The 26496-nt window shown below is 48.2% G+C and overlaps 1 protein-coding gene across 4 annotated transcripts in view; it reads left to right on the plus strand.

The window, feature by feature from the left end:
• Positions 1 to 264: 264 nt before the first annotated feature.
• Positions 265 to 26496, plus strand: part of DNAH9 (dynein axonemal heavy chain 9) — a 396459-nt gene continuing 370227 nt past the window's right edge. For 2 of the 4 annotated variants that reach the window (XM_032803609.2, XM_032803618.2), the window contains exons 1-6: positions 680 to 727; positions 6351 to 6547; positions 9630 to 9788; positions 15462 to 15592; positions 20671 to 20882; positions 22433 to 22666. In XM_032803609.2, coding sequence (XP_032659500.1) covers positions 6420 to 6547; positions 9630 to 9788; positions 15462 to 15592; positions 20671 to 20882; positions 22433 to 22666 — 864 coding nt within the window. In that variant the 5' untranslated portion in view covers positions 680 to 727; positions 6351 to 6419. Of the gene's footprint in view, positions 728 to 3174; positions 3303 to 6350; positions 6548 to 9629; positions 9789 to 15461; positions 15593 to 20670; positions 20883 to 22432; positions 22667 to 26496 lie in introns of all 4 variants that reach the window. The other 2 variants (XM_032803600.2, XM_075071725.1) reach the window with 2 other exon arrangements.

Raw genomic sequence — 26496 nt, forward strand, 5'->3', positions numbered from 1 at the left:
AACCGCAGCTCCGCGCTGTACACACAGTCGCCAAGGAGCCTCCGCCGGCAGCCGGAGCGGAGCGTTAAGCGCAGCCCTGGGCCCCCAGCGCAGCCCCTAGACCCGGACCCTGCCACGAGCGCAGCCCCCAGCCCCGGGACCCGAGCGCAACCCTCACCCCGGACCCTGCCACGAGTGCAGCCCCCAGCCCCGGATCCTGTCCCAAGCGCAGCCCCCAGCCCCGGGACCCGAGCGCAGCCCCCTCCCCGGACCCTGCCCCCAGCACAACCCCAGCCCCCAGTTCCGGGACCCGGACGCAGCCACCTACCCAGCCCCCGCTCCGGGGCGTCCTGCCTGCAGCGCCATGGCCGGCCCGGAGGAGGGGTCCCCCGCGCAGGACGCCCCCACCTCGGATCCCCGCGTCCGGCTGCTTGGGGAGCGCGTGGTGCGGAGCCTCAGGCTGAAGCCGGAGCGCTGGGAGCGCTGTGCGGGCAGCCCCGAGGCGCAGCCCCTGCTGCGGGGCTTCGTGGAGGGCGCCGCGGGGCAGCCGCTGCTGCTGGTGACACTAAGCCCGGCGGGGCAGCTGGCGCTCAGCACCGAGCTCCCCGCCAGCCCCTGCCGCGGCAAGGCGCTGTTCTTCCTGCGCAGGGGGCCCGGGCCGCTGAGCGTCCCGCCCGGCCCCGGGGAGCTGCTCTACGGGGACCTGCCCGCCTCCTCCCTGGAGCACTTCGCCGCCCTGGTGGAGGAGGTAAGGGGGCCGCGCCGCGGGGAGCCCCAGCGCGGGGGCGGCTGGATGGGACCCCAGGGGCAGCCCCTTCCCCTCTGCGGTTCTGGGTCCTGGCGGCTGGCAGGGACCTACCCCCGCGGCTGCCCCCCTTCTGGCCTGGCTCTGTCTCTAGCAGCCCAGGGAGCCAGCGAGGTGCCCAGCCTGGCTGTGCTAGGGCCCCAGGTCCCTGGGTGGGCCTGGCACCAGGAGGGAACCTCTCTGGTTCCCACCTTAGTTCAGAGGTCTGTGACTCATCCCCACCCTCCAGGCTCTCTCACCTCAGCCTGGCTGAGCCCGAGGTAGAGGCTGAGGAGCTGTAGCCTGGCCAAGCAGTGGGGTCTTTTACCTCAGGGAGCAGCAGCTCATGCTTGGGGAAGCAGAGATTTCAGGGTTAGTCCGTGCTGCGGTGACTCAACCAGCGGTGTCCCCAGGGACACAGGTCACAGTGGTAAAAAACAAGTTGCTAAGGGTTTGTGTGCAATGTTAAGGTAACATCAAGGAGAACAAGTTGCTAGGGACAACAATGCAAAACTGGAACACACACAACACAGTGTAACACCATGTATCTCGGTACATCAGCCCCACACATCCCTGTTCCCAAATACCATCCATTCCCAGAGAAAAGCTGCTCTACTCATCCACACTCACAGGCCACGCAGATTCCCTTAACTCTGCCATCTGTAAGCCCCAGGCTAGCCCAGAAGGGAAGTGTTTACAAAATCAAAACACACCTGTAGACAGGGCCTGTTTAATGCCAGTGTTCCTATGGGATTAATCTGTGTTTCTCATGGTTAGCTTGATTTCTGTTTAGGTCTTGTCAAGAATCACAACTAATTTGTAATCTTAATATTGTGAACTAGAATATGTTACCAGTATTTTTCCCAATAGAGGTGTCACCTAATGAATTTTTTAAAAATAAACATTTATTTTTAATGTGTTCGGTATGAATTTAAGATGGAAAATCTATACAATGATAAGAGTGTATGTGGAAGTAGATGTGAATGTGGCAGTATTTTGGAGTTGGCATTGTTATAGTAAGACATTGAACCTTCAGCTCACAGTTGTAGGCTACTGACCAAGTTATTCTGATTTTGTGGGGTAGCATATTTGTTTATGTGGAGCAATATTACATCTCAGTCTTTTTTATGGGTTCTGCAATTTGGTAAGTCATAATTGCACAGATTGCAGTGTTTGTGTGCTGTGACTGTTTGTAAATGGTGACAGGTAGCATATGAGAGGACTTGTAAACTCCAGCTGTTATGTAGAATTTTTTGAGTGTAATGAATAGTTTTAGATTGATGTCACTGGGGCTCCTTTGGTCATGCATCCTGAGCAGGGTGCATGTGCTGATCTCTGCTATGCATATTTCTTTATGTAGCTTTTTGTCCTGGAGATGTAGGCATTGTTTTGTGGCATTCCACAGAGAGTAGAGTTAAGGGTCTGACTGTGGTGACTAACTGAGTAGGACTGGTTGGCTGGGGGAATGGGCAGTGTGTGAGTGAGAGAGAGAAGAGGAGGGATGTAGGTGAATGGCTTTGTGCTGTGTTTCCTGGCATTGTGCATTTGGGTTTTGCGTCGCTGTCTCTCAGCCTCCTGAACTGTTTCTCATAAAGTGTCTTTTGTGTTAGAATTCCCTGGTTTTCTTGAAAATAGAGAGAGGCAGGCTCAAGAGGACTCAACCAAGGAGGCTCCTTCTCCTCCCCTGTGCAGTCGCTTTGCACCTGCTGTGTGTGCAGAGTAGGGTGAAGCTGGGCTGGCACCAAGGGGCTGCATGGCTCCCCTGGGTGAATTGCAAATCACTTGGCTGGTGGCAGCGATATCAGATCTAAGCTGGTAATTAAGCTTAGAGGGTTCATGCTAGCTTCTCAGTTTATGAACGCTAAGGTTCAAATCTGAGTAGGAAGCTACGACAGGACTACGGCAGTGGGAGCTAGGGAGGGCAAGCTAGGGCTGTCCGCAGGGCTGCTTCCTCTAACCTGCTACTGTGGCCTCTCTATCCCCTGCCTGCCCCAGCATCACATCAGGGAGGTACAAAGCCTCCCCTCTTAGTCCCTGCACTGACTCAGGAACCCAAGGTGCTATAGAAAATCCACGCTCAGGTTGATCATTCATGACTCTTCTCTGATGTGAACAAACTGCACTATTGGGCTGAATCAGTCAGTCACACTGGGGACAGGAACAGGCCCTTCCACTAGATGAGCCCCCAGCTCTGTGGTGATGCCTCCTATGGGAACGCCTCTGCTTGTGTCACATGTGCTGCTCTTTGGCAGAGGGGCGGAGCTGGGCCTGAAGGCAGTGCAGGAGCAGTGCAGAGCTGCAAGCAGAGCTGCTGAGCAGGCTCCACCCTCTGCTGAAGATCTTCACGTGATTCTCTCAATCTTCCCATTCTCCTACTCTGCCCTGTCAGCCAAGCCCTTGCTTCTCTGAAGGAGAGCGGTACCCAAGTGGAAAGATTGGTCTTGCTGGCTAGACTGTATTCAATGACCTGCAAGGAGGACTTGAAGGAGTCTGAAGAACCTCTCCTTTTGCTGACCAGGACACCTGACCAGAGCCCAGTGTAGTGACATATTTTCTGCTGCAGAAACATGTATGGCCCTGGCAGTTGGGATGTCACGCAATTAAATTCACTGTTTTATTGGGGATTTTTCTTTCTTTAGTTTATGAATTAAAATTAATTTTAAAATGGGTCCTTTAAGAACTTTAGCAACTTGTTAGACTCTGCTCAGTCATTGTCCATTAACAAAGAAATTGGCAGAAAGGTGAATCTTGAGAAAATCTGGTGCAATAATTAGTTGTTTTTGAAGATATAGGATAGATGAATGTATAGATATTTAGGATTAATGGTAACTTTATTAATTATTTCTCATAATTGAAAGTTTCCCCTTCAGCAGAGGCTGAGGAATAAAGTTCTGCTCTAGAAAAACTTACCAAATGGCTGCCATCTGTTCTCATCGGGACCGAAGCCACAGGCTGCCCATAGCAAAGATAGCCAACCCCTGCATTCTGCTGTGCCTCTCTGCCTCCAGCATAGTTTCACTCCAGCTGGGAACAGTGGGAAGAAGTGTCCATCTTTGGTAAGGGCAACTGATGAGTTCAATCCTATTGAGAACAATTTGAGATGGTGACTATTTTGAGAAGGCCATCTTAACCAAGGGTAAAACCAACTCTTTGGACTCCACCTGGAAACCAATAGGCAGCCAGTAGAGGTCCCAGAGCAGTGATGTCATGTGCTGCTGCCAAGATACATTGCATTGTTGACCTACACAAGGTCCTCATCTGAAAGAAACGCACAACCTCAGTACAGATGAAGATGGACAAGAGCCTTCCTAGAAGCTGCTGCTATATGATTATGATCATCTAGCAAGAGCTAGGATCCAATATCTCCTCAGTCACAGTGGCTAATACAATCCCTGCCATATCTTCTGGTTGTTTTCTCCAACCAATAAACATTACCTCTGTCTTATTTGGACTGAGCTTCAGCTAGTTAGCTCTCATTGAAGTCCCAGTCTCACCCAGACATCACAGAACAATGGGCTAGTTTGAATCAGACAGATACACTGCTGACTGTCAGCATACTGAAAGCACTGGTCTCCCATATGCTTTCATTAACCTTCCTAATGGCCTTGCACACAAGTGGAACAAGAATAAAGACACGCAGGGATCTTGCTGGGCTCCAGATGAGTGCCCTCAGTGATGAAGAAAAGTCTCCTAAAGCCACCTTCTGGAGGGAAAGGAGTCACCAGAGAACAACCCCATCTGCTCCTGTTACATTCTGCAGTTTAGGACCAATGGTATTGAAAGCAGCTGATAGATTTAATCATATTAGCCTGGAAACCCAGTCTCCTTCCATCCCTAGAGTGAGATAATTTCTGCTAGAGCAGTTTCTGCTCTGTGCCCTTATTGACAAGGGTCAAAGAGACCTGAGACATCTAGGTGTTCTGCAAGTTGTTCTGTGTCTATAATCTTAACCAGAACCGGAAGATTAGATGCTGGGCAATTGTCAGCCAGAGCGTCAAAGTTAAGCGTTGGTTTTTTGAACAAAGGAGACACAACAGCTTCCGTAAGAGAAACTGGCATGCTGTGGTCCCTAGGCATTGGCTATCTCTATTAGCAACAGAAGATCCAGTCTGATCTTGACACAGCATCAAGACAATAATGCTTTAGCTGAGCTCCAAGTAGCATCTTCACAGCTCTCAATCAGCACAGGATGAATACATGCTGTGGAAGTGACCACCACCCACCCTTCAGTAGAAAGTTGTTCTGGAGTAGGAACTTCACTGAGCACACAGCATGGGTGGATACAGAATATGATCCCGTTGGATCACTTCTGGACTGAATGGGACTGGCTTTTAGTTTTCAGCAAAAGCCACAGGCAGTACTGGGAAGGTCATGAAAGGCACTGTCCCCACAGCCGTCTGAACACCTGAGGTGTGCAACTGAGTTTAGCATGGAAGATCATGAGGCTTAAGAACAATAGTGACACAGGAACTATCTTATTTCAATCAAAAGATGGGACCACAGTCCAGGCTTTGGGATGGGCTGTTAGGATGGCTTCCCCCTTAAGAAAACTGTCATCAAGGCCTGCAGCTGCCACCCTCCTGGAATATGAGAGAGCCTGCAAGAAGGAATCTCCAATGATAGGTGAAAGGAACAGACACCAAGAGGCACTGAAGGATTCCCTGTAGCCAAATGAAGTTGGATTGCAGTTCCATAGAGTCACAGTTTGTGGTTTTGAACGTACCCGGTGCTCAGACCTTTAACATGCTCTTTTTTAATGGCTGCCCACAGACTGAGCCCTCTTGCACAGAGGAGTTGGAAACCAATCCCAAATCCAGTAAAGACAAGGAACATTTTAAAATGATTAGTAAAAGGACAAGAGACTAGAGCCATCTGTTCACCCACTCCTAGTTAGAGCCATGTGGGTTTAAAGCAGGCAGGGAGATCGTGAGTGGAATTGCCTGGGTCCCTTTTCTTTTCCTTTCCAGACTCTCAAATGTTTGGGGTTTTGAAAGGTGTAGAATATAAGTAAGACATACTGTTTTGGAGTGTGCTAGGATTCCAACATCATACGCTTTCCTGCATAACTCCTGCTGAACTAGTAGCTTTTTATTTGGGAATAATCTTTTGATTTCTGAGCTCTTTGTTCTAGACACTGATAAATGCAGAAGCAAGGAGCAAATACTGCCTACAAGTGAGTTCTGGGGTTTTATAACTAAATTGTGTCCTTTTTGAAAGGTACTGAGCCTACAAACCCTCTAATTATCCACAAAACAGGTGGAGTGTTGGGGGCAGAGGTGCAGGCTTCTTCATAGGTGTCCCAATATAAACAGCAAGGACTGCTACTGTGGGGTAGAGAAGAAGTAACTTGCTGTGGCTTATTCAGTCCTTGGAGACTGCTCCGATTGCCAACAGGGCTGACGATTATAATGGGTCCATTAGGAACCAGCGTGAACCCTTTCTATGCTCATTTCATGTGGACACATGGGATCCAGTTTGGTGGCTGGCTGATGAAAGGCTCCAGGGCCCGGGAGCTATTCAGTCCCATTTGGCTTTTTCTTATTTATTAGTTATCTGCTGTAAACTGGTTTAATGGTTTATATTACAGGTAGTAGCACCAGTTCTGGCAAACCAGAAGAATCACCACAGCTGGCCACATGTGGTGTCACAGGACATTATGCGTCATGTCCACAGCCTGAAAAGTAACATTTTTGTGGTTATTGGTCAAGTAAAAGGGAAGACCCTGCTCCCTCTTCCAGCAGGCTCTGACAGAATGGAGTATATCGATTGTGAAAATGGAAAAACGTAAGTGAAGTTTTGAGTTTTCATCTACTTTGCTCGCCATGTGTTTGTTTTTATTTCTCCTAGGAATCCCATACAAAAATAAGCAAGACTTTCCTCATTCACTGTCCATTCTCCTTGCTAGTCAGCCAAGGAAGTAAGGCCTAATTCTCAAGCTGATGGCATTTCTGTTTGTCTGCCTGTAACGCGATAACTTTTGAAGATCACATCCAATCAGTTCCACAATTTCTGGGACCATTTGAAGCATCAGTGGGAAGACCCCCATTGATTTTGGAGGTAGTCAGGAAACCAAAACACTGGAAAAGCCTCATTTCCTTACTGTGTCCATTTGATGCTCTAGGCAGATGGAGATTGTGACATCAGAGGTAACACAGCCAGTCATCATTCATACCCTCTAGATCAGGGATGGGCAAACTTTTTGGCCCAAGGGATAGCTCAGTGGTTTGAGCATTGGCCTGCTAAACCCAGGGTTGTGAGTTCAGCCCTTGAGGGGGCCATTTAGGGATCTGGGGCAAAAATCTGTCAGGGATGGTACTTGGTCCTGCCAGTGAAGGCAGGGGACTGGACTCAGTGACCTTTCAAGGTTCCTTTCAGCTCTGTGAGATAGGTATATCTCCATATTATAATTATCTGAGTGTAGAAATTGTAAGGTGGGTGTAAAAGGGGATGGAAATTGGGATTGGGGTATAGGAGGGAGTGTGGGCTGGGGGTGTGGGGCTGGGAATGAGGTGTTTGGGGTGCAGGAGCATGCTCTGGCTGGGATCAAGAGGTTTGGAGGGTGGGAGGGGGATCAGGGCTGAGGTATGGGGGGCTGGCTCAGGAGTGCAGGCTCCGGGGGGCACTTACCTCAAGAGGTTCCTGGAAGCAGCGGTATGTCCACCCTCCAGCTCCTGCGTGGTCATGCGTCTCTGCTGTGCACTGCCCCGTCTGCAAGCGCCTCCCCTGCAGTTCCCATTGGCCATGGTTCCTGGCCAATGGAAGCTGTGGGGGCAGCACTTGGGGCATGGACAGCGTGTGGAGTGGAGCGTCCTGGCTGCCCCTATGTGTAGGAGCCAGAGGTGGGACATGCCGCTGCTTCCGGGAGCTGTGCAGTGTGGCCTCCAACCCTACTCCCTGACTGGAGCAGTGGAGCAGGGCAAGCCCCAGACCCTGTTCCCCAGAGGGGGCTTGAGGGCCCAATTAAAATGACTAGTGGGCCGGACTCGGCCTGCAGGCCATAGTTTGCCCACCCCTGCTCTAGTTCATTTACATACTTCAATCCTATTGGTTGAAATGCACCAGCAAAATAAACCTGTGGGTCAGAACTGAGGTGCTCTGACAGAATGGGATGCATGGGGGTTCAGGGCTGGAATAGTGGGAGCTGCTTCAGATCAGGAGCCTTGGAGTGAGGCTGGAGCTTTGCACTGTCCCTCCCACCCCCGCTAAGCCTGGCTTAAGCAAGATCATTTTATCTTTGTCCAGTCAAAACTTGTAATTTAGCTAGACAGTGCCCATTTGGTGCCATAGGCAGAGAGATTCCTTTGCCTGCAGCAGCCAGGAGAAACTGTGAAGGGGAGAGATGACCAAGGCAGGCAGCAGGGTTAGGGTTTAAGACTAGGGTTTGGAAAAAGAGCAGGAGTACTTGTGGCACCTTAGAGACTAACAAATTTATTTCGGCATGAGCTTTCTTGAGGAAGTGAGCTGTCGCTCATGAAAGCTCATGCCGCAATAAATTTGTTAGTCTCTAAGGTGCCACAAGTACTCCTGTTCTTTTTGCGGATACAGACTAACACAGCTGCTACTCTGAAACTAGGGTTTGGGTTTTTCAAGGGAGGGAGTGCTGATTGGGTGAGTTATCTATGATGTCACAGTGCTACTGTTGAGGCTTCTCTGCCTGCTGCACCATATGGGCTGCCACGGGAAGTTGCTGATGTGAAACTGCTGAAGCAACAAGGAGAGGAAGAGGAGTGGCTTAGATTAGGTAACATTAAAAGTAGGTGAAATGGCTACAGGGTCAGGGATAGAGACTGTGGTCTCTGCCATTCCCCCCACCTGCCAGCTCAGCTGGCAGCAGCAGTGGAGTGTGTAACCCTCTAGACTAGTGGAAACAAACCCTGTTCCTCTTTATCATTTTCTTTGCCTCACCATGGTGCTGCTGCCTGTCTTGAGATGATGCATCTCCCTGCCTAGGGGCCTGTTCCCATTCATGTTGACTTCAGAGGGGCAGGATCAAGCCAAAGATTGTAACTGAGAGGTTCAGTGATTAAATACTGCAGTGACAAGGCGCTACAGAGAAACCCAGGATAGACATGCCCTGAGAGAAGCTGATCCCCATAGCTGGCCGAGCAAAGAGAGGCCCAGTTCTGCTCTATGGCATTTCTTTGGCTGTCTGTCTGTCTGCTACACAAAAATCTTTGAAGAATAAGCCCATTTGGTGCGGCAAGCAGAGGAGCATTGTGACATCCAACAATTATCAGGAGCTGTGCTCCCCATTTCCACCCTTTTGGGCAGCAAGCTGGCACCTCCTCTGCTCCTTCAGCTTAGCAGCCACCTTGCATGGTTTCTCTCCTAACTGAGTCTAGTAAATCACTGGAGGCAAGATGGAGCAGGTTGTGCCAAGAGCAGCATTGGGAGAGATGATTCTGCTTGAGGCATAGTCTTCCCAGTGCTCCTCCTGGGATGGGGGGCTCCACAGCACCCCCAACTGGGGAAGTGGCATGCATGCCACAATCTTGTCCATGCTGTGCAAGCTCAAATACTAAATGTGAGCAAGTCTCGTGCCAAGGGCATTCACATGTGCCTCAGGGGGTCAGAAAGTAAGATGTTTGGGTGCATTATTGTTTCTGCCTGCCTTCCCTTCAATGATCAGCCACTGGTCACTGCTGGTGGCAGGATGTTGGCTTAGATGATGTTATCCACTATAAAGGCATTTTAGAAACTTTCTCCAGAATGAATTTACTGTACTATAAAAAAAGTGTGGGGATTTAAGATACACAGCACCTTGTGAAATAAATGTTGGCATCTGATTATTTTGCACAGGCATATCCTGTGAATTGTCAAACAAAAATCAAACTTCACGGGGAGACTTTGTATTTACTTTCTGCAGTGTGGAACTGGTGGATAAATCTCTCGTGCATGCCATTGAGTCAAGAGTGATAGAATGGAGTTACCAGATCCAGGGAGCGTTGAAAAGAGAGTCATCAGAGCCACTTCTGCAAGGCAGCAACCCCAATCCGAAGGTGGAGTTAGAATTCTGGAAAAACAGGTGAGTTGCAGGCAGCCTGGCAATGTATGTTTGTCAGTCGAAGCTCGTGTTGCATGGAAGGGAAATGCTGCAAGCAGCCAGCACTACTCAGAGAAGATATAAAGACTAAGCATCAGAGGGGTAGCCGTGTTAGTCTGGATCCGTAAAAGCAGCAAAGAATCCTGTGGCACCTTATAGACTAACAGACGTTTTGGAGCATAGCTTTTGTGGGTGAATACCCACTTCGTCAGATGCATGTAGTGGAAATTTCAGGGGAGGATATATATAGCAAGCAACCTAGAGATAGACGAGGTTAGTTCAATCGAGAGGATGAGGCCCTGTTCTAGCAGTTGAGGTGTGAAAACCAAGGGAGGAGAAACTGGTTTTAGTAGTGGCAAGCCATTCACAGTCTTTGTTTAAACCTGAGCTGATGTTGTGTCAAATTTGCAGATGAAATGAAGCTCAGCAGTTCCTTTGAAGTGCTGGTCCTGAAGTTTTTTTGCTGCAGGATGGCCCACCTTAAGAGTCTGCTATAGTGTGACCAGGAGGTTAGTGTCTCCATACAGGTTTTTGTAATTGCCATTCACTAAGATCTGATTTGTGTTCCATTTAATCTTTTCCGATAAGGGACATGTCCCGGTTGTCGATTGTACATAGAGAGGGCATTGCTGGCATATGATGACGCATATTACATTGGGTGGATGTGCAAATGAATGAACCGGTGATTGGTGCGCTGATCTGGTTCGGTCCTAGATATGTGTCGCTGGTGTAAATATATGCGGCAAGGTCGCATCGAGGCTTGTTGCATTGTGGTTCCTGAGCTAGAGTTACTGAATATGCGGTCTGCAGTTGCTGGTGAGATATGTTTCAGGTTGGCAAGGTGTCTGTGGGCAAGGACTGGCCTGCCACCACAGGCCCGTTGAAAGATGTGGGATCATTGTCCAGGTGGGTTGTAGGTCCCTGATGATGCATTGGAACAATACAGACAAGTACAGACAGTATAATCTTACCTCCAAATGCAAACGGATGGACATCATACCAAATGAACTAAAGTAAAATCCACTGCTATACTACATAATCACAGACCACAGTGAGAGAGTTGTTATGACATAATCATAAAGAACTGAGGAACACACCTGATCAGCATCCTATACAGCAAAAAGGAAACATTCAAAAAGAAGTCTCCAACCTGGAGACTCTCATAATAAACCAAACTTCCTACAAAATGGACATCACATAAAATATGAAAGGAAGATCTACATTACTCACTTACACTCTCTACAAAGGAAAAAGGACTGTAAGCTGTCTAAACTCTGCTTGCCACATGGGGCACAACCATGGTACCCCTAACCCACCAGCAATATCGTCAATCTATCAACTACACACAGCACAGAAGAGAAAGCCTGTGCTATCTCCGTGGACTCTCTTTCTGCCCTGCCATCCCCAAAAGCGATGATACAGTTCTGCGACGATCTGGAAGCCTCCTTCGCCGTCTTCCAACTCAAAGAATACTTTCAGGAAACACTGAACAGCCACTGATACACAAGGTACCTCCACCCACAGCACAAGGAGAAGAACATCCACCATGTACTCCATCCTGAGGGTCAAAATGACAGTGTGGACCTATATACTGAATGCTTCTGCTGACTGCCACGGCATAGAAATTGTGGAAAACAGCATCGCTTGTCTCCATAAACTAGATCTAAGCAGACGCAATGCCATCCACAAGCCTCAGAACCACACCATGACATATATCAATCAAAGAATCGATATAAGGAGGTGCTGTTGTCATCAATGAACAGTCATACTACAAGGAGGCTCCGAGCAGACTCTCCAATGACCAAATTCTACAGGGCCACTTTAACCCTCAGATCCCACTGAGCAATACACTAAGAAAACGGCACCATTACTCAAGGACACATCCCTACATTAACACCCACGAACAAATCAAAATCCCTTAAAGCCCCATTCAAGGTTATTCTATCTACTACCAAGATCCACAAACCCGGAAATCCTGGACGCCCCATCATCTGGGCATTGGCACTCTCACTGAAGGACTGTCTGGATATGTGGACTCTCTACTCAGACCCATATGCACAGCACTCCCAGCTATCTCCGTGACACCACTGATTTCCTGAGGACTACACAATGCATTGGTGACCTTCAGAAAAACACCATCCTAACCACCATGGATGTAGAGGCTCTCTACAAAACAATCGCACACACAGATGGAATAACAGCTGTCAGGAACAGTATCCTGATGATGCCACAGCACAACTGGTTGCTGAGCTCTGTGCCTTTATCTCCACACACAACTATTTCAAATTTGATGACAATCTATATCTCCAGATCAGTGGCACCGCTATGGCACCCGCATGGCCCCACAATAAGCCAATATTTTTAAGGCCGACCTGCAACAATGCTTCCTCAGCTCTCGTCACTCACGCCCCTTCTCTACCTACACTACATGATGACATCTTATCATCTGGACCCATGGGAAGGAGACTGTGGACAATATCCACACGAATTCAACAGCTATCCACCCCACCATCCAACCTCAGCCTGGACCAATCTACATGGGAGGGTCCACTTTCTAGACAACCACGGTGCAAATAAGGATGGTCACATTAACACACATCCTATACTGAAAACTACCGACTGCTATGCCTACCTTTTCATGGCCTCCAGCTTCCATCCCGGGCACATCACACGATCCATTGTCTACAGCAAGCACTGAGGTACAACCGCATCCGCTCTAACCCTCAGACAGAGACCAACACTTACAAAATACTCCACCAAGCATTCAATCAGAACTACAAATACCTGCACAAGGAAATAAGGAAACAAGATCAACAGAGCAGACGATATTCTCAAAGCCTCCTATTGCAAGACAAACCCAAGAAAGAAACCACAGGACTCCACTGGCCATCACACACAATCCCAGCTAAACCCCTCCAACGCATCATAAGGGACCTACAAACCATCCTGGACAATGATCCACACTTTCACGGCCTTGGGTGGCAGCCAGTCCTTGCCACAGGACAACCTGCCAACCTGAAACATTACTTCACCAGCAACTGCACACCGCCTATTAGTAATCCTAGCTCAGGAACCAATCCAATGCAAAAACCTCGAGCCAACTTCTGCCCACTACTATTACACACAGCGACACCATCCACAGACCGAACCAGACAGCCGCACCATCACGTTCATTCATTTGCACATCCACCAATGTAATCATCGTCATCATATGCCAGCATGCCCCTCTGCTATGTACATCGACCAAATGGGACAGTCCTACAGAAAAAGATAAATGGACACAATCAGATCTTAGGAATGGCATATACAAAAACCTGTAGAGAACACTTCAACCTCCCCTGGTCACACTATAGCGACCTTAAGGTGGCCATCCTGCAGCAAAAAAACTTCAGGACCAGACTTCAAAGAGAAACTGCTGAGCTTAGTTCATCTGCAAATTTGACACCATCAGCTCAGGTTTAAAACAAAGATGTTGAATGGCTTGCCAACTAAAACCAGTTTCTCCTCCCTTGGTTTCACACCTCAACTGCTAGAAACAGGTCATCCTCCCTGATTGAACTAACCTCGTATCTCTAGGTTGTTGCATATATATACCTGCCCCTGGAAATTTCATACATGCATCTGACGAAGTGGGTATTCACCCACAAAAGCTCATGCTCCAAAACGTCTGTTAGTCTATAAGGTGCCACAGGATTCTTTGCTGCTTTTAAAGACTAAGCAGTTTAAAGTTTATATAAAGACTCAAGATAGAGAAGTTTATTCAAGCTCAAAAAATAACCATGAGCTGTGAAATACACAGGAAGTCACTGCTGGTGCAACTGGCAGTATTTCAATTGACCGCCAGCTCAGGGAGTCCAAACTTAAGTGATCTTTTCTAAAATCCCCCTTCCATCACAGCTAAGAACAGGCGAGACTGTGATGGGGACCCCAGGGTACAACCTGGAACCGTGAGACTGCTCTGCCCCCTAAACTCTCCAGCTTAGGCTGTCTCTCTCAATGCTTTGCTTGTGACAAGCAGCTGATGCTGTTATCACTCAGCCACCAGCATAGAGACACACCCATGTAAGTTGCATGAGTGCTCTCTAAGCCCCTCGTGAACTGTAAAGTGGGAGACACTAGCAGAAAGCTCAAGCACCCAGTCTTGCATCCAGACAATGTACCATCTTACACTGCTCAAGACCTTTTCTTGAACAGTGCAAACATATTAATTAGTTCGCCACTTTGTCAAAGGATAATGGACCAAGCACCAGCCTTTGTAATCTGAGCAGATTCCCCAAGCACTTTAGATAAACTCACTGGTAAAGATAAACCATTAAAATAGGCTTATTAACTACAGAAAGATAGATTTGAAGTGATTATAAGTGGTAGGCATAAAGGTCAGAGTTAGTTACCTAAGAAATAAAAGTAAAATCGCAGTCTAAATTCTAAACTCCATTAGTCTAAGCAAGATTAATCAAACAGCTTTTTTTCACCCTACCGGATGTTGCAGGCAGGTTACAGTTCTTAATACACAGGCTGAATTTCCTTTTCAGCCTAGGACCAATCTCATCAGTTTGAAGTCTTTGTCTTCTCAGCATTCTTGGTGCCTCCGTTGTAGGTGGGGGAGGAGAGAGGTAATTGCATGATGCTGCTGTTCCCTATTTTATACTTTCAGTTCATGTCCCAGGAACGATACTAGCCAGGCATGTCCTGGTGGGCCTTGATGAGTCACAGAGTTGAGCAGTCCCCATTGTGCGGTGCTTGTACAACTGTCTCTCACAAAATTATAAATCTCTTGTTTACATTACCTGGCTAGTCAATGGCTCACGATGGTCACTTAACGCCCGCCTGGGTGAGGGTCACCTCGTTTGTTGACACTGGAGAGTTAGCTGTGGGCATCTCCTGGACACACAATGTATTTCAGCAACAACCATATAGCAGTGTTTTCATACATATAGTGTATTCATACACACTAACAATATACATGTTTTGACAAGACAATGGGTTTCAGCAGATCATGACCTTTCATATGGCACCTTACAAGGCATGCTTTGTATGAAATATCACAACCACATACAAATGATGGGTGTGGGGGTTACAGGGTGCTACTTTGAGGTAAAGTGTGTCACAGACACCCGTAAAAGCTAATGGAAGCCTCTCACTGGACTTCTTCCCCTCTCTCCAAGAAACTCAAAGCTAGTTTTTGAAGCCCAGAACATGTTACATTTTCTGACAAAAAGGAATCCGTTTCTCTGCTTGCAGTGAGGGGTTAGAGGCCTCAGTTGCAGTGACAGACCCTGACTCAGGAATCAGACTTGTTACAAGCTGTTTTTATTTACAATAAACTCCAGTCATGCTCAGCCAACTCAGTTAAAAAAATGCAGAGCTAATTTCCTGTCCTCCGTCCCTCCTGTCTTGTACTTCAGGAGGGGCACCTGGCAGTTGGACTGCGGGCAGTCACTGACTTTGGCCCCTGAACTGGGCTTCCCCTTGGAATAAGGATTAGCCCTCACAGTGCTGAAGCCCATGAGATCTGAGGAACTCCTATGAGCCAGCAGCCGTGCAGGCTAGGTGTGAATTGCTCAGTGCAGATGGAGTGGCGATGGACATTTATTTGCCTGGGTTCAGCTGCTGTGATCTCTACCTAGAACTCTCATCTCTCTTGCTTTGCTGTAGGTATGAGGACCTGGAATGCATTTACAATCAGCTGAGAACTCAGAAGGTGAGGAAAATGGCCGAACTGCTAGACAGAGTGCAGAGCAGCTACTTCCCAGCCTTCAAAGCAATGTTCAGAGATGTCGTAGAAGGTGAGATTTGGGCACCCTCTTTGCCTTACCTATGCTGATTTCATGGTTGGTCTTTTCCCATCCCCTGATTTTTATAGCTACAGTCCCAACATGACTGGTCTGCAGTGACATTGGTCCTTGATGTCCTAGTGAAGCCTTGGAGCCTGTGGGAGAGGGGTGCAGGGAGGGGATTGTTGGGAGGGGCATCTGGGAGGAGGAAGGGGCAGAAGGGTTAGAGATTTGGGATTGTAGATGACCCTGTAGTTTTGGTACCATCCTGGGACCAGTTTGATTACTGGTCTGTGGATCCAGAAAGGTCCCTAAAGGAATTTTGGGATTTGTGCCACCTTTAGTAATAATCTCCTATTAATCCAGAGTGCCTCATCCTGATGGATTAAAGTCACCTTCTACTACAGTATGATCATGGTGGCTGCTTTACAGCAAACCACAGCCCTTCACAACAGGTTAGGGCAGGAAATGTTGAATACTGCATCCAACTGGAACTACAAGAGGAGTTTTCATTAGACTAATTATTGCCCAAACTGGAATTTAGTCTGGACACCAGGGTTTACACCCCAGTCTTGTGAAAATAATAGTTTGCAACCGGTGCGGGCAGAGCACTCTTTGGTCTGAGGATATTAAGGCACTTGATAAAGGTGGGCAAATATTGTTCTCCCTGGTTTCCTGAGGCGTCATCACGAGTGTGGAAAGCTGATGTGACATGCCCAAGGTCACACAGCAGGTCAGTGGCTTGGCTGAGTAGAGTCCTCTTCTCTGACAAAAAGTCTGCACTATCTCCAGGAAAAATGCAATGGGTTTGAGTGCAATAAATTGTCGGGTCCTTGGTTTTATGTTTCATCTGAAAAGAGTGTCTTCTAGCATTGTGTTGGACTGGATCAGAGGGAACATCCATAGAATCCCTTCATACAGCACCTGGGATCTCCTTCAAGATCTTCTACCCAGTACTGACCTGCTTAGGTCATAAGATCTGAACAAGACCATCGTCCTAATTGGTATCACTTTTAAAGAAAACATAAAAGATTAAAGCCTGGGTTAGTGTCCTGTAGGTGATGCAGGGGATTAAACGTTCCACCCTTTCTCCTCCTTATTTTGCCCTCCTGGTGCATTAACACTGGAACAAGAGGAATTGCTCCTTTGGGCAAACAAAGGACCTTTGCCTCCCTATTTAAATCAGAATTATAAGAATGTTGACACATTTATTCGGAAATCTTGTCATTTTACAGAAAAAAAAAGAATAGTTTCTAAGAAGTTTTCTACTGTGTGTTTTTGAGAAGCAAAATTACAGCCAAGCAATGCGCAACTCTGCAGAAGTTCAGTCTTCTCAAGTAAGCCATGCCCATTGGAATTCAGTCCAGCCCAAACAAAATCCTGAGAATTTACTGTGGTTTCCTTCATTATTGGGGAAGGAGGAATCTCTGAGAAGGCCGTGAGGGCTAGCTTGATAAGGAGGATTTAGACTGAGCGTTACAGCGCTTAAGCCCCGCCCCCTCAAAGGAACTTCAGTGCCTAAGTCTGGACCAGAGATAGGGACTTCCCTCTGCTTGAGATTCACGGCTATTCAATCTGCTCCTGGAGTTAAGATGACCTATCTTAAGCACCTTTCTCAAGAAAAAAATGAGGAGCTGTGGCTGGTACCACTCCCACCATACCCAATAGTTCGAGCACTCTCTCAGGTTGTGGGACACCTGGTTTCAGCAGGGAAATCAGTGCTCAAATTGATCAACTCCCTGCAGAGTAGGGATTTGAACCCAAGTCTCTCACATCCCAGCTAAGTGCCCAAGCGTCTGGGATGAGAACTTCTGTTAAAGTTGTGCCACTTTGTACAAAATATTTAAATATTCATTTGGGCCAAAGAGAGAGAGAAAGAGAACGGGAGATTGACCCAATGCTTAGAATACTCACCTGGGACGTGGGAGTCTCAAGTCCCAGTCCCTGCTTTAATGACTAGTTAAGCATTTTACACAGAGTGGAACAGTTCCAACAAGAGGATTAGAGAGCCATAGGCCAGATCTACAAAACAGATCTGTATATTGGTATAACTATGTCACTCAGGGGTGTGAAAAATCCACCCCCTGAGCAAAGTAGTTATACCAACCTAACCCCTCCATGCAAACAGTGTTAGGTCACTGAGAGAGCTGCTTCCATTCACATGGCTACTGCTTTTCGGGAGGTGGATTAATGTCCCGTCGGTGTAGTAGTGTCTTCCGTAAGCACGGTGGCTGCACGGCTGCAGTGCTGTATGTGAAGACAAGCCCATAGAGTGGAATTTGAACCCCATGCTGGGTGCGTGCCCTCACTATGGGGCTGTTGGATAAAAGGGGTCTGGTGCTCCAGCTATGCTTTGCGTGGGGCCTGACCTGGTCGATGTGTTTGAAGGCAGCCTCTGAGCACATTGGCCAGGGTGGGCCTCATGGGTGAGATAGGTGGGAAGACTAGGGGATTAGGTGGGAGTGCGTCACAGAGATGCTGGACAATTCCTGGACTGAGGCAGCTATGTACATGCCCAGCTGCCAAAATATAGGTACCTTGGAGAGTTTACCAGTGTAAACATACGTGCCTAGTAAATTAGGCACCTTTGGGGTTGGGTGGTGGCTGAGCAGGATATTGTGAATGTCAGTAGTGCTTAAAGGTTGGACTTTGCCAGCTAAAGAGGCAGGTAGGTACCTAAGTTCCCCCTGTGAATCTGACCCTGATACACCACCTGTTTCGTGACCAACAGTAATCTATAGACCAGCAAAAAAAAACAACCTCTTTTCAACCAAAACAACCAGCATCTTCTGAGAACTTTGGTGTCACTAACCCTATCAGCTCACCAAAGCCAAGGCACTTTTCTCCTGAGCAGCTGCTGCTGCTGCAGAAGGTGGACTCCCATCTGTAGAGGTTTCTTTTTAAGTTTGTAACAAAATGCAACTCTGCAGAAGAGAAGTCTTGTTCTTTGGAAGCATCTTTAGTGTGGATGAGACAGCGCTGCATTACACTCCACCTCCCACCACAGCCTTCTTCATAAGGACAGAGACTTGCTATTTGCCTTGGGTAACTCTCCTGAAGTTGAATAGAGGAGGGATTTTTTTTCTTTTGAATTCTCTTTTCTTTCTAGTCAGCGCCAGTGTTACACTGTCTGGAGTGGCTCACGTCTGTGTGTCCCAGCCTCAGGGCAGACTGTTACAGAGCAGGGCAGAAACCCCAAACTGGCTGCATGTTCTATAGTTAGATTTCACCAACCCAGTAACCAATGTGAACTTTTAAAGCACTGTAACAGCCTTACCATGGAGTCACAGACAGTCCCCTTGAGTGCTCCAGTCTCACTTGCCATCCAGGCAAGCTGGACTATGTGATAGATGGTCACTTTACACCAAAAAACACAGCAATATTCAGGATACTCCCAGTCCCAAAGGACCAGTCACTTACCCCAGGTCAATTGTACTCAAATCTCAAACCGAAGACAATGCGTGTAGCTAATCCTGTAATAAACGAAAGATTTATTAACAAAGAAAAGAAATTAGAGTTATTTGTAGGGTTAAAACAGGAAATGTACACACACAAATGAGTTATGAGTAGATGTTTCTCTAATAAGCTGCTGTGTATGTCATTTAGGGCTAACCCAGGCCAAGCAGCATGGGGATCTCTTGTTTATGGTTAGGAATCTTTGCCCCTCAGAGTCTAGACAGCATAGAGAGAGACTCAGTTTCTCCTTGTCAGAGATTTTTATCCCTTTCCCCCCAGAATCTATCTGAAGGGATGAGTTCATGTGCAGGGCTCCCCTTCCCAGAGGGAGTCAGGAATACAGTGAACAAGGTCTCTGTCCTTTGATGCTGCACAATGCCACACTTGCCTTCAGTGGGCTACCTTGTGTGCAGGACAAGCACTTTACCTTAATTAATGCTGCTTTTCCTGTTAGGTGAGTTACACAGTTACAGAGGTTTACAATGCAAATGCTCAATATAAATTCATACCATGGCATACAGATATTATAAGTAGGAATAATACATGCAGCATCCTAAAAGCATTCCATAAAGTCTAAACACTTCCTTATCACGCTAATATCTATTTTAACTATATTAACTCACAGGTGAACCAGACTGGTTTCTGGCTATGCATTTGTCAGTGTTCAGTGAGGTCTGCCAGCATCACAGCCAGTCTCTCTCACTCCTTCATAACGATCCTGTTAATAGTGTTAGAGCAGTGGTCCCCAATCTTTTCATCTGGCAAGTGCCAGACGAAGGACCGTGGCAGGGGTCGAGCATCCGCTGAAATGCCGTAGAAATTCGGTGGCGACGCCTCTTGATGACATCGCTTGTCAGCAGCAAGCAGCGTCATCGAGAGGCGTCACCGCCGAAATGCTGAAATTTGGTGGCATTTTGGCGGATGCTCGACCGCCGGCCAGGACATGGGTGCATTTAGATGTCCCCGCGAGCGCCATGGCATTTGCGGGCACTGCGTTGGGGACCCCTGTGTTAGAGAGACAAGCTGGCTGTTCTAAATTAGTTGTTTAGGAGAGTAATACTTGAAGAACTAACTCTTGTATCAATTGGCAATCAGGTTTGTAGCCTGCAGAACTGTTTTTTGTAGACCCTTCTTTGCTAAGTCTTATTTTGTAAGCAAGTAGTTTTTAAGTGAGGTGAAACTTGGAATACACAAGACAAGTTAGACTCCTGAAAGGGGTACGATAATCTGGAAAGGTTGAGAGCCACTGCTGTAGACTAACCTAGGTTAGTAACATTCAAAGGCACAACAGTTATGGTTTCCAGGCTTTGGGGTATGTTAGGTGCATAGCGATCCTAACTACTTCATAAGCAGCTTTTGTGTATTTTACACTGGTAAAACTGATGCAGAAATAGACAGAAGTTGGCTTTATCCAGAGTCCCAAGGAGTAACACCATGTTGGTTTTTTTTGGCTATGTTGTTTTCTGTTTCCCTTTGCTGTTCATTTTTCCAAATAAATTGGCTTAATTTATTTTGTGAGCTGAGTTTTTGCCTGTGGGTGTGAAATGACATTAGAGATAATCAGAGCCCAGGCAATAGCTGCATGCTAGGGAGGGACAGACCTCACCTTTCATGTGTGTGGTTTATTTTCACAGCTTTGACTGAGGCCCAGGATATTAACCTGCATCTGACACCTCTCCAGCACGTCTTGGAGGAGATAGAGAATGTTGAGTTTAATGAGGTGAAGCCATTGATCAGTCCCTTGCTCCACATGGTTTGTTTAATCTGGGCCACATCCAATTACTACAACACGCCTGCACGGATCATAGTGCTGCTTCAGGAAATCTGCAATCTTCTCATCCAACAAGTAGGTGGCCTGGACCCTTTAAACCACTCCTCGAACCCCAGATTTCAGTTAGAAATTTCTATCTCAAGGCTTCCACAGATGGGGTAGGGGTCAAGGTCAGGATACGCCCCACTTGCAACACTGCACCTTGACCCTAGGTATCAGCGCTTTCACATCTTCCACTAGACTTGTCTGGGATTTGTTTCATGCAGGCACTTGATTCTGCCAGCCATGTAGTGTCTGGGCTGCACATCCATCCATGTTAGACATGAAAGCCATCACAAACCACTGTGCCCCCCAGTGCCAGAGCTCACGTCTGCTTAGAACAGTTTGGAGAAATGTTAATACTGCAGTGCTAATGCTTTGCACCAAAGAGAGCTGCTCAGACATTTGGCTTTTATCTTGCATCTCATCTGTCCTTCAGCTGTGTTTTTATCCACTTAGACATGTGCTCCCTGCACTTCCATGAACACCCACAATTCCAAGCGTCTTATTAATGGGTGGTGGCACTTCCATAGCATGGTCACCCAGGTCACATGGAAGCCTCTCTCTGGAGTTCCATGTGGTCCCAGCTTTGCCAGGAGGCCATGAGCAGGGCTAGTGGGTTTCTGCTGGATTCTCAGCCACAGAAAACCACACAATCACTGCAGATAGTCCCCAGTAATGCTTGCCTTTCCCCTCTGTGCCTGACCCCCAGGGAATTCCAGAGGCAGCAGCTGCTGGGGGAGTTCTGTGAAGCTACCCCTTGCCTCCTGTGGATCTCTTCAAGATCTGATGGTTTAAGAGCAGAATCTCTTGCCTCTATGGGGCACAAACTCTCCCATGTGTTCAACAGAGGAATGCTGAGGGAAACTGGGAGTTTCTGATTATGGCATTTGCACGCACCCCAGTTTGTAGAGTCTGCAGGTCAGAGCACAGTGAAGTGCTCAGAGCTCTGCTTGGTGTTGTATAAATAATAGTGATCAAGCCCCCAGCAGATTGCAATGAAAAAGCCAAGTGAAAACAAAGCTTATGGCATCACAGAGTTCATTACATGGTTTTGTAAAACAAAATGGCAGCTGGCCCGTTGGCTCTCCACAGGCTTCCTGGACTCTACAGCCTGAGGGAAAGGCTGCTGCTTCTCCAGAGGGGGAAGGACCTCACCTCCCCCTTTAGCAGTCAGAGGCTAAGTAAGGTTTGCCTTTCCACCCCATTGTGGAACCATCAGTCCTGAAACCAAGTGAGATGCTGGGTGTCAGACCATCACTTAGAAAGGCCTTCTAGCTCTCTCATGCTAGCACTGGGTTTTGGGCTCTGGGAATAGTCCGTGGAGTTGGAGTTCTGGCGTCTGTGTTCATGGCAGGCAGGAGTTGTGGAAAGGTGTCCCTGGATTTCATCCCCAGATCTTTAGATTTGCTAAGGAAAGCTTATTAAAAAAGGCATGTCATCTCCTCATCCCCTGAGGCTCCCCCATATAATGATTTTTTTAAAAACATTGTTTGGTTTGAGAGACACATTTAAATGTAGCCAGCCCAAAAACCCAACCGGACCGTCAGGGCAGCAGAACTTGAATTCTGACTCTATCATCATAGGCCTGGAATTACCTGACCCCAGAAGACATTCTGAAGGGGGAAGCAGAAGAAAGTCTGGGCAAAGTGCGGGAGGTGCTCGCCATCCTGAGTTATTTCAAGCAGACGTTTGAGGATAGACGGGAAAATCTCCACACATACTTTAAACCAGGCCAAAGAGTGAAAGAATGGGACTTCCAATCCCTCATGGTGTTTGCACGGCTGGACAGCTTCCTAAGAAGACTTAAGATGGTGGAGGTGAGTATTTGGTCTTGAAATACCGTGAAACCCGAGACAGCATTTTGCAGAGATAAATCCACTTTCGACAACAAACCCCTTCATCCACCTTGTAGGTAAGGAGCCTTCTCATTTTTCCAATCAATTTTTTGCTAAGTGCGGCAGGGGCCATAACCCAGGTTGCACCATAACCTGGCTAAAGAACATGCGGAATATACACCTGGGTCCCTCTCTCTGGGCTGGTGTTGGTGTTTTATTCACTCCAAAGAAGCAGAGCCCTCTAAAGGGAAATGTGTGGCATGTACTGGGCTTCACGGCACACAGGAGCTAGAAATCCATCAGCCCAATCTCAGTCCTGGGGCTGTGGGTGCCCCTCAACAGCAGGGCTGCCATCTGTCTGAGTGTTCCCAGGATCGTCCCTTTATTTAAGGTAGCTGTCCCAGGAAATCTGTATGGTGCTCAGTACACACTGCCAGCTGGCCAGGTCTGTGGGCTTGGGATCATCCCAGATGTCCTGGGTTTGGTACCTCAAAGGCTGCAACCCAATTCAAGAGCCAAACCGCCTGCTACAGCCCCAGCCCCTTAGCCAAGCCCCTTGCTACAGCCCCAGCCGGCTCTGCCCCCTGGCCAAGAAACTGCCCGTTCCAGCCCCGCATAGCCCCACCTTAGCTGTATAATCTAAATTTAGTTGAGATGTTTGTCTAAATCCATCCAGTCTGTGGAGGACCCCACAGGCCCTGTGCCCCATGTCCCCACACAGTGCTAATCCCCTGCTGGTGTCCTTGGCCTGCGCTTCACAGCATTGAGTCAGAGGGTGCTAGGCAGGAGTTAGTACCCCCTGAAATTCTGCATGGGCTCAGTTGGGGATGGTAGGCAGCCCCCCATCACACTGCTGCTAAGAGAGCCCAGAGCTGCAGCTGCCCGGCAGTGGCCTCTGGAGAGGCTGGAGCTGGGTCCGGGAGCCAGTCAGTTCTCTTCGTCAGCAGCTGAGCAGCTCTTCTAGGCTCCAGAAGCAGCTGCTGCTCTTCCTGTGCTCTCGGCAAGAAGACTAATGTGGACAATGTCAGGTCCCCTTTTCGACTGGATGCCTGGCAACCCTACCAACTGATGACATTGTGGCTCTGTAGCGTCAGTGTGATGGTGCGTGACTCACCCCTGAGGCACCTCCTGCTGGTTATCCAGGGAATTAGCTCTTCCAGCCTCTGCAGCGCCCTCTTCAGCCCAGTGTCCCGCTACCACTGGCTCCCATGTCCCCCCCAGAACCCGCTGCTCCTTGTGTTTGGGGTGCTGCCCCCTGGCAATACCTGGCAGTCTCTGGGTCTCCCCACCCAGGGGAACCCCCAACCCTCTATTCCCACTTTGTCTCAGTCTGGGCTACTGCCAGTCACCATCTAGCCTCTGCTCCCTGGGGCAGACTGCAGTGTAAAAGCCACTCATCATAAGCAAGGGGGTTCAGACCTGCTGCCTTCTTCTGCCTCCCAGTACCTCTATGGGCCTTGGACCAGGCCCTGCAGCCTGGGGAGTTGCCAGCCTGGAGCTCCCCTGCTCCCCTGGCTCTCCCCAGCCCTGCTTCACTTCCAGTACCCTTATTGCAGGCAGCCAGGCCCTGCTGTCTCCCAGCCTGGAGAGAGACTTATCCTGGGCCTCTGGCTCGCAGGCTTTTTATACAGGCCAGCTGTGGTCAGATTGGGGCATGGCCCAGCTGCGGCTGCTCTGCCAATCAGCCCAACTTTTCCCTGCCACAGCCCCCTGGCAGGGCTGTTTTAAGCCCTTCAGTGCAGGAGCGGAGTAACCACCCAGCTACAGTCATGTGCTTTCAATAGGCAGAGGTGAAAGTAAGCCGGTCTGGTACGGCATACTGGCAAGAGCCAGTATACCATGCTGGACTGCATCGACTTCCACATTGGGGATTGAAAGGGCTCTGGGCTGCCCGCAGCTGCAGGCAGCCCAGAGCCCTTTGAATCCCGGCTGCGGCTGAGATTTAAAGGGCTCAGAGCTCCCTGCCGCTGCGGGCAGCCCAGAGCCCTTTAAATCCCAGCCGCGGCTCCGGAGGTAGGGCTGGGGCCGGGATTTAAAGGGCTCAGAGTCCCTGCAGCTGCAGGCAGCCCAGAGCTCTTTGAATCCTGGCCACGGCTCTGGTGGCTGGGCTGGGGCCAGGATTTAAAGGGCTCCAGGCTTCCCTCAGCAGCGGGAGCTCTGGGCCCTTTAAATCCCTGCCCCAGCCCCGCAAAGCTTGGGGTTCCCCCTGGTGGACAGAGCCCTGGGACCTTTAATTTGCCCCTGAGCCCCAGGGGGCTCCCAGCCCCCTCTGCAGCTGGGGGCCCCTGGTTGATTTAAAGGCTCTGGGTCTCCCAGCCACAGCTGGTTCCCCAGGGCCTTTAAATCTTCAGAGGCCACGCTTCTTCCGGATGAGGCCATGCCCCCCTCAGGACTCCAGCAGTATCGGTAAGTCCTGTAAGTTACTTTCACCCCTGGTGGTAGGGACAAAGGTATGCTAACTGCATGTTACAGTGCTCGATACAAGTCGAGAAAAACAAAATGAGAGGGCCTTCAGGGGAGGGAGATTTCCACCACTGCAATGCACTATCAGCTGACATCTTCAAACTTGATGATGGGCTCCTGGAACAGTGCATGATGGGTATCTAGCTCTTGACTCTACCAGGCCTACACTATATATATTCGTTCTGACTTTACCTGTGTTGTGGTAGTGCCTGGAAACTCTAGCCTGGGATCAGGACCCAGTGTGCTAGGAGCTGAACGCAGATGCCATTCTGTTAAGGATTTTCATTCTTTGACACACATATGTATATTAAGAAACTTTTCACTTCACCTTTAAGGGGACTCTCTTCTTTCATTGCTGCCCCAGCCTGAGGTTAGCATTTGCCTGATTTTAGCAAAAGCACAGTTTAAATGAGAACATTTTGTTCTCGCTATCTCTCAGAGGATATACTGCAACTGAATACAAAGCACTATTGATTGCAGCTGAGCTCACTGCATTTTTTTATGCACCCCATTTAATTAACACAGCAGAAAACTCCGCAATCACTAATGTCCATATTAAAGCTTTTCAGAATGATGTTTTCCACTAAGTGCTGGTATGCAGTAAACCAAATTACCCTGGCCATTCTAACAAGACAAACATAAATAAAGACATTTGTAATTACAATTCATAATGAGAACAATAGGAACAATGAAGTAATTATGCAACGTAACTGTGCTAAGGATCTGGTGCACCATTTGCTAGTTGCTTAGATGCTAGGAAGGTGGGAGCTAGAAAGAAAACAGATTTTTCAGCTGCGATTTTCATTGTGTGGCTGCAGATAACTTAGGTTTTTTTGGTTTAAAGTTGGGCAATAGTTACCAACGTGTGCCTCATAATATACCCTTCAAGCTGCAGCGAAAGTGGCATAGGATCTGTGATCTGGGTGAGCACCCTTCCCAATTATACTCAGCTTTGCATTCATTGTGAGGTGCAATTAAATTTGTCCTAAGCCTCATCATAATTAGAAACATAATGACCTCCAGCCTCTTCATGAGGAAATCCATAGGAAACTCCAGCATTTCTTTTTTCTTCCTTCCTTCCGTTTTTTTTTTCATTCCCAAGCAGCCCTACTAGAACAGTGTGAGACAGGACTTTTGTCTGTGTGTTATTATTTTTACCTTGAAGATATTTGACATAATTAAAACAGATTGCACAACAGCTGTAATAGCTATTAAATGTGGGTTAGCAGATAGATGTCCTGGGAGAGAGGCTCATTTCTTTCTCTTCCCTTCCACTTTGTCTTTGTCCTGTTTTAAATTGTACCAGTCTAACGAATCTGCTCTCTCACTGGAATAGCACTCCGATAGCC

The sequence above is a fragment of the Chelonoidis abingdonii genome, chromosome 13 (genome assembly GCF_003597395.2).
Source record: "Chelonoidis abingdonii isolate Lonesome George chromosome 13, CheloAbing_2.0, whole genome shotgun sequence".
Lineage (NCBI taxonomy): Eukaryota > Metazoa > Chordata > Testudines > Testudinidae > Chelonoidis > Chelonoidis abingdonii.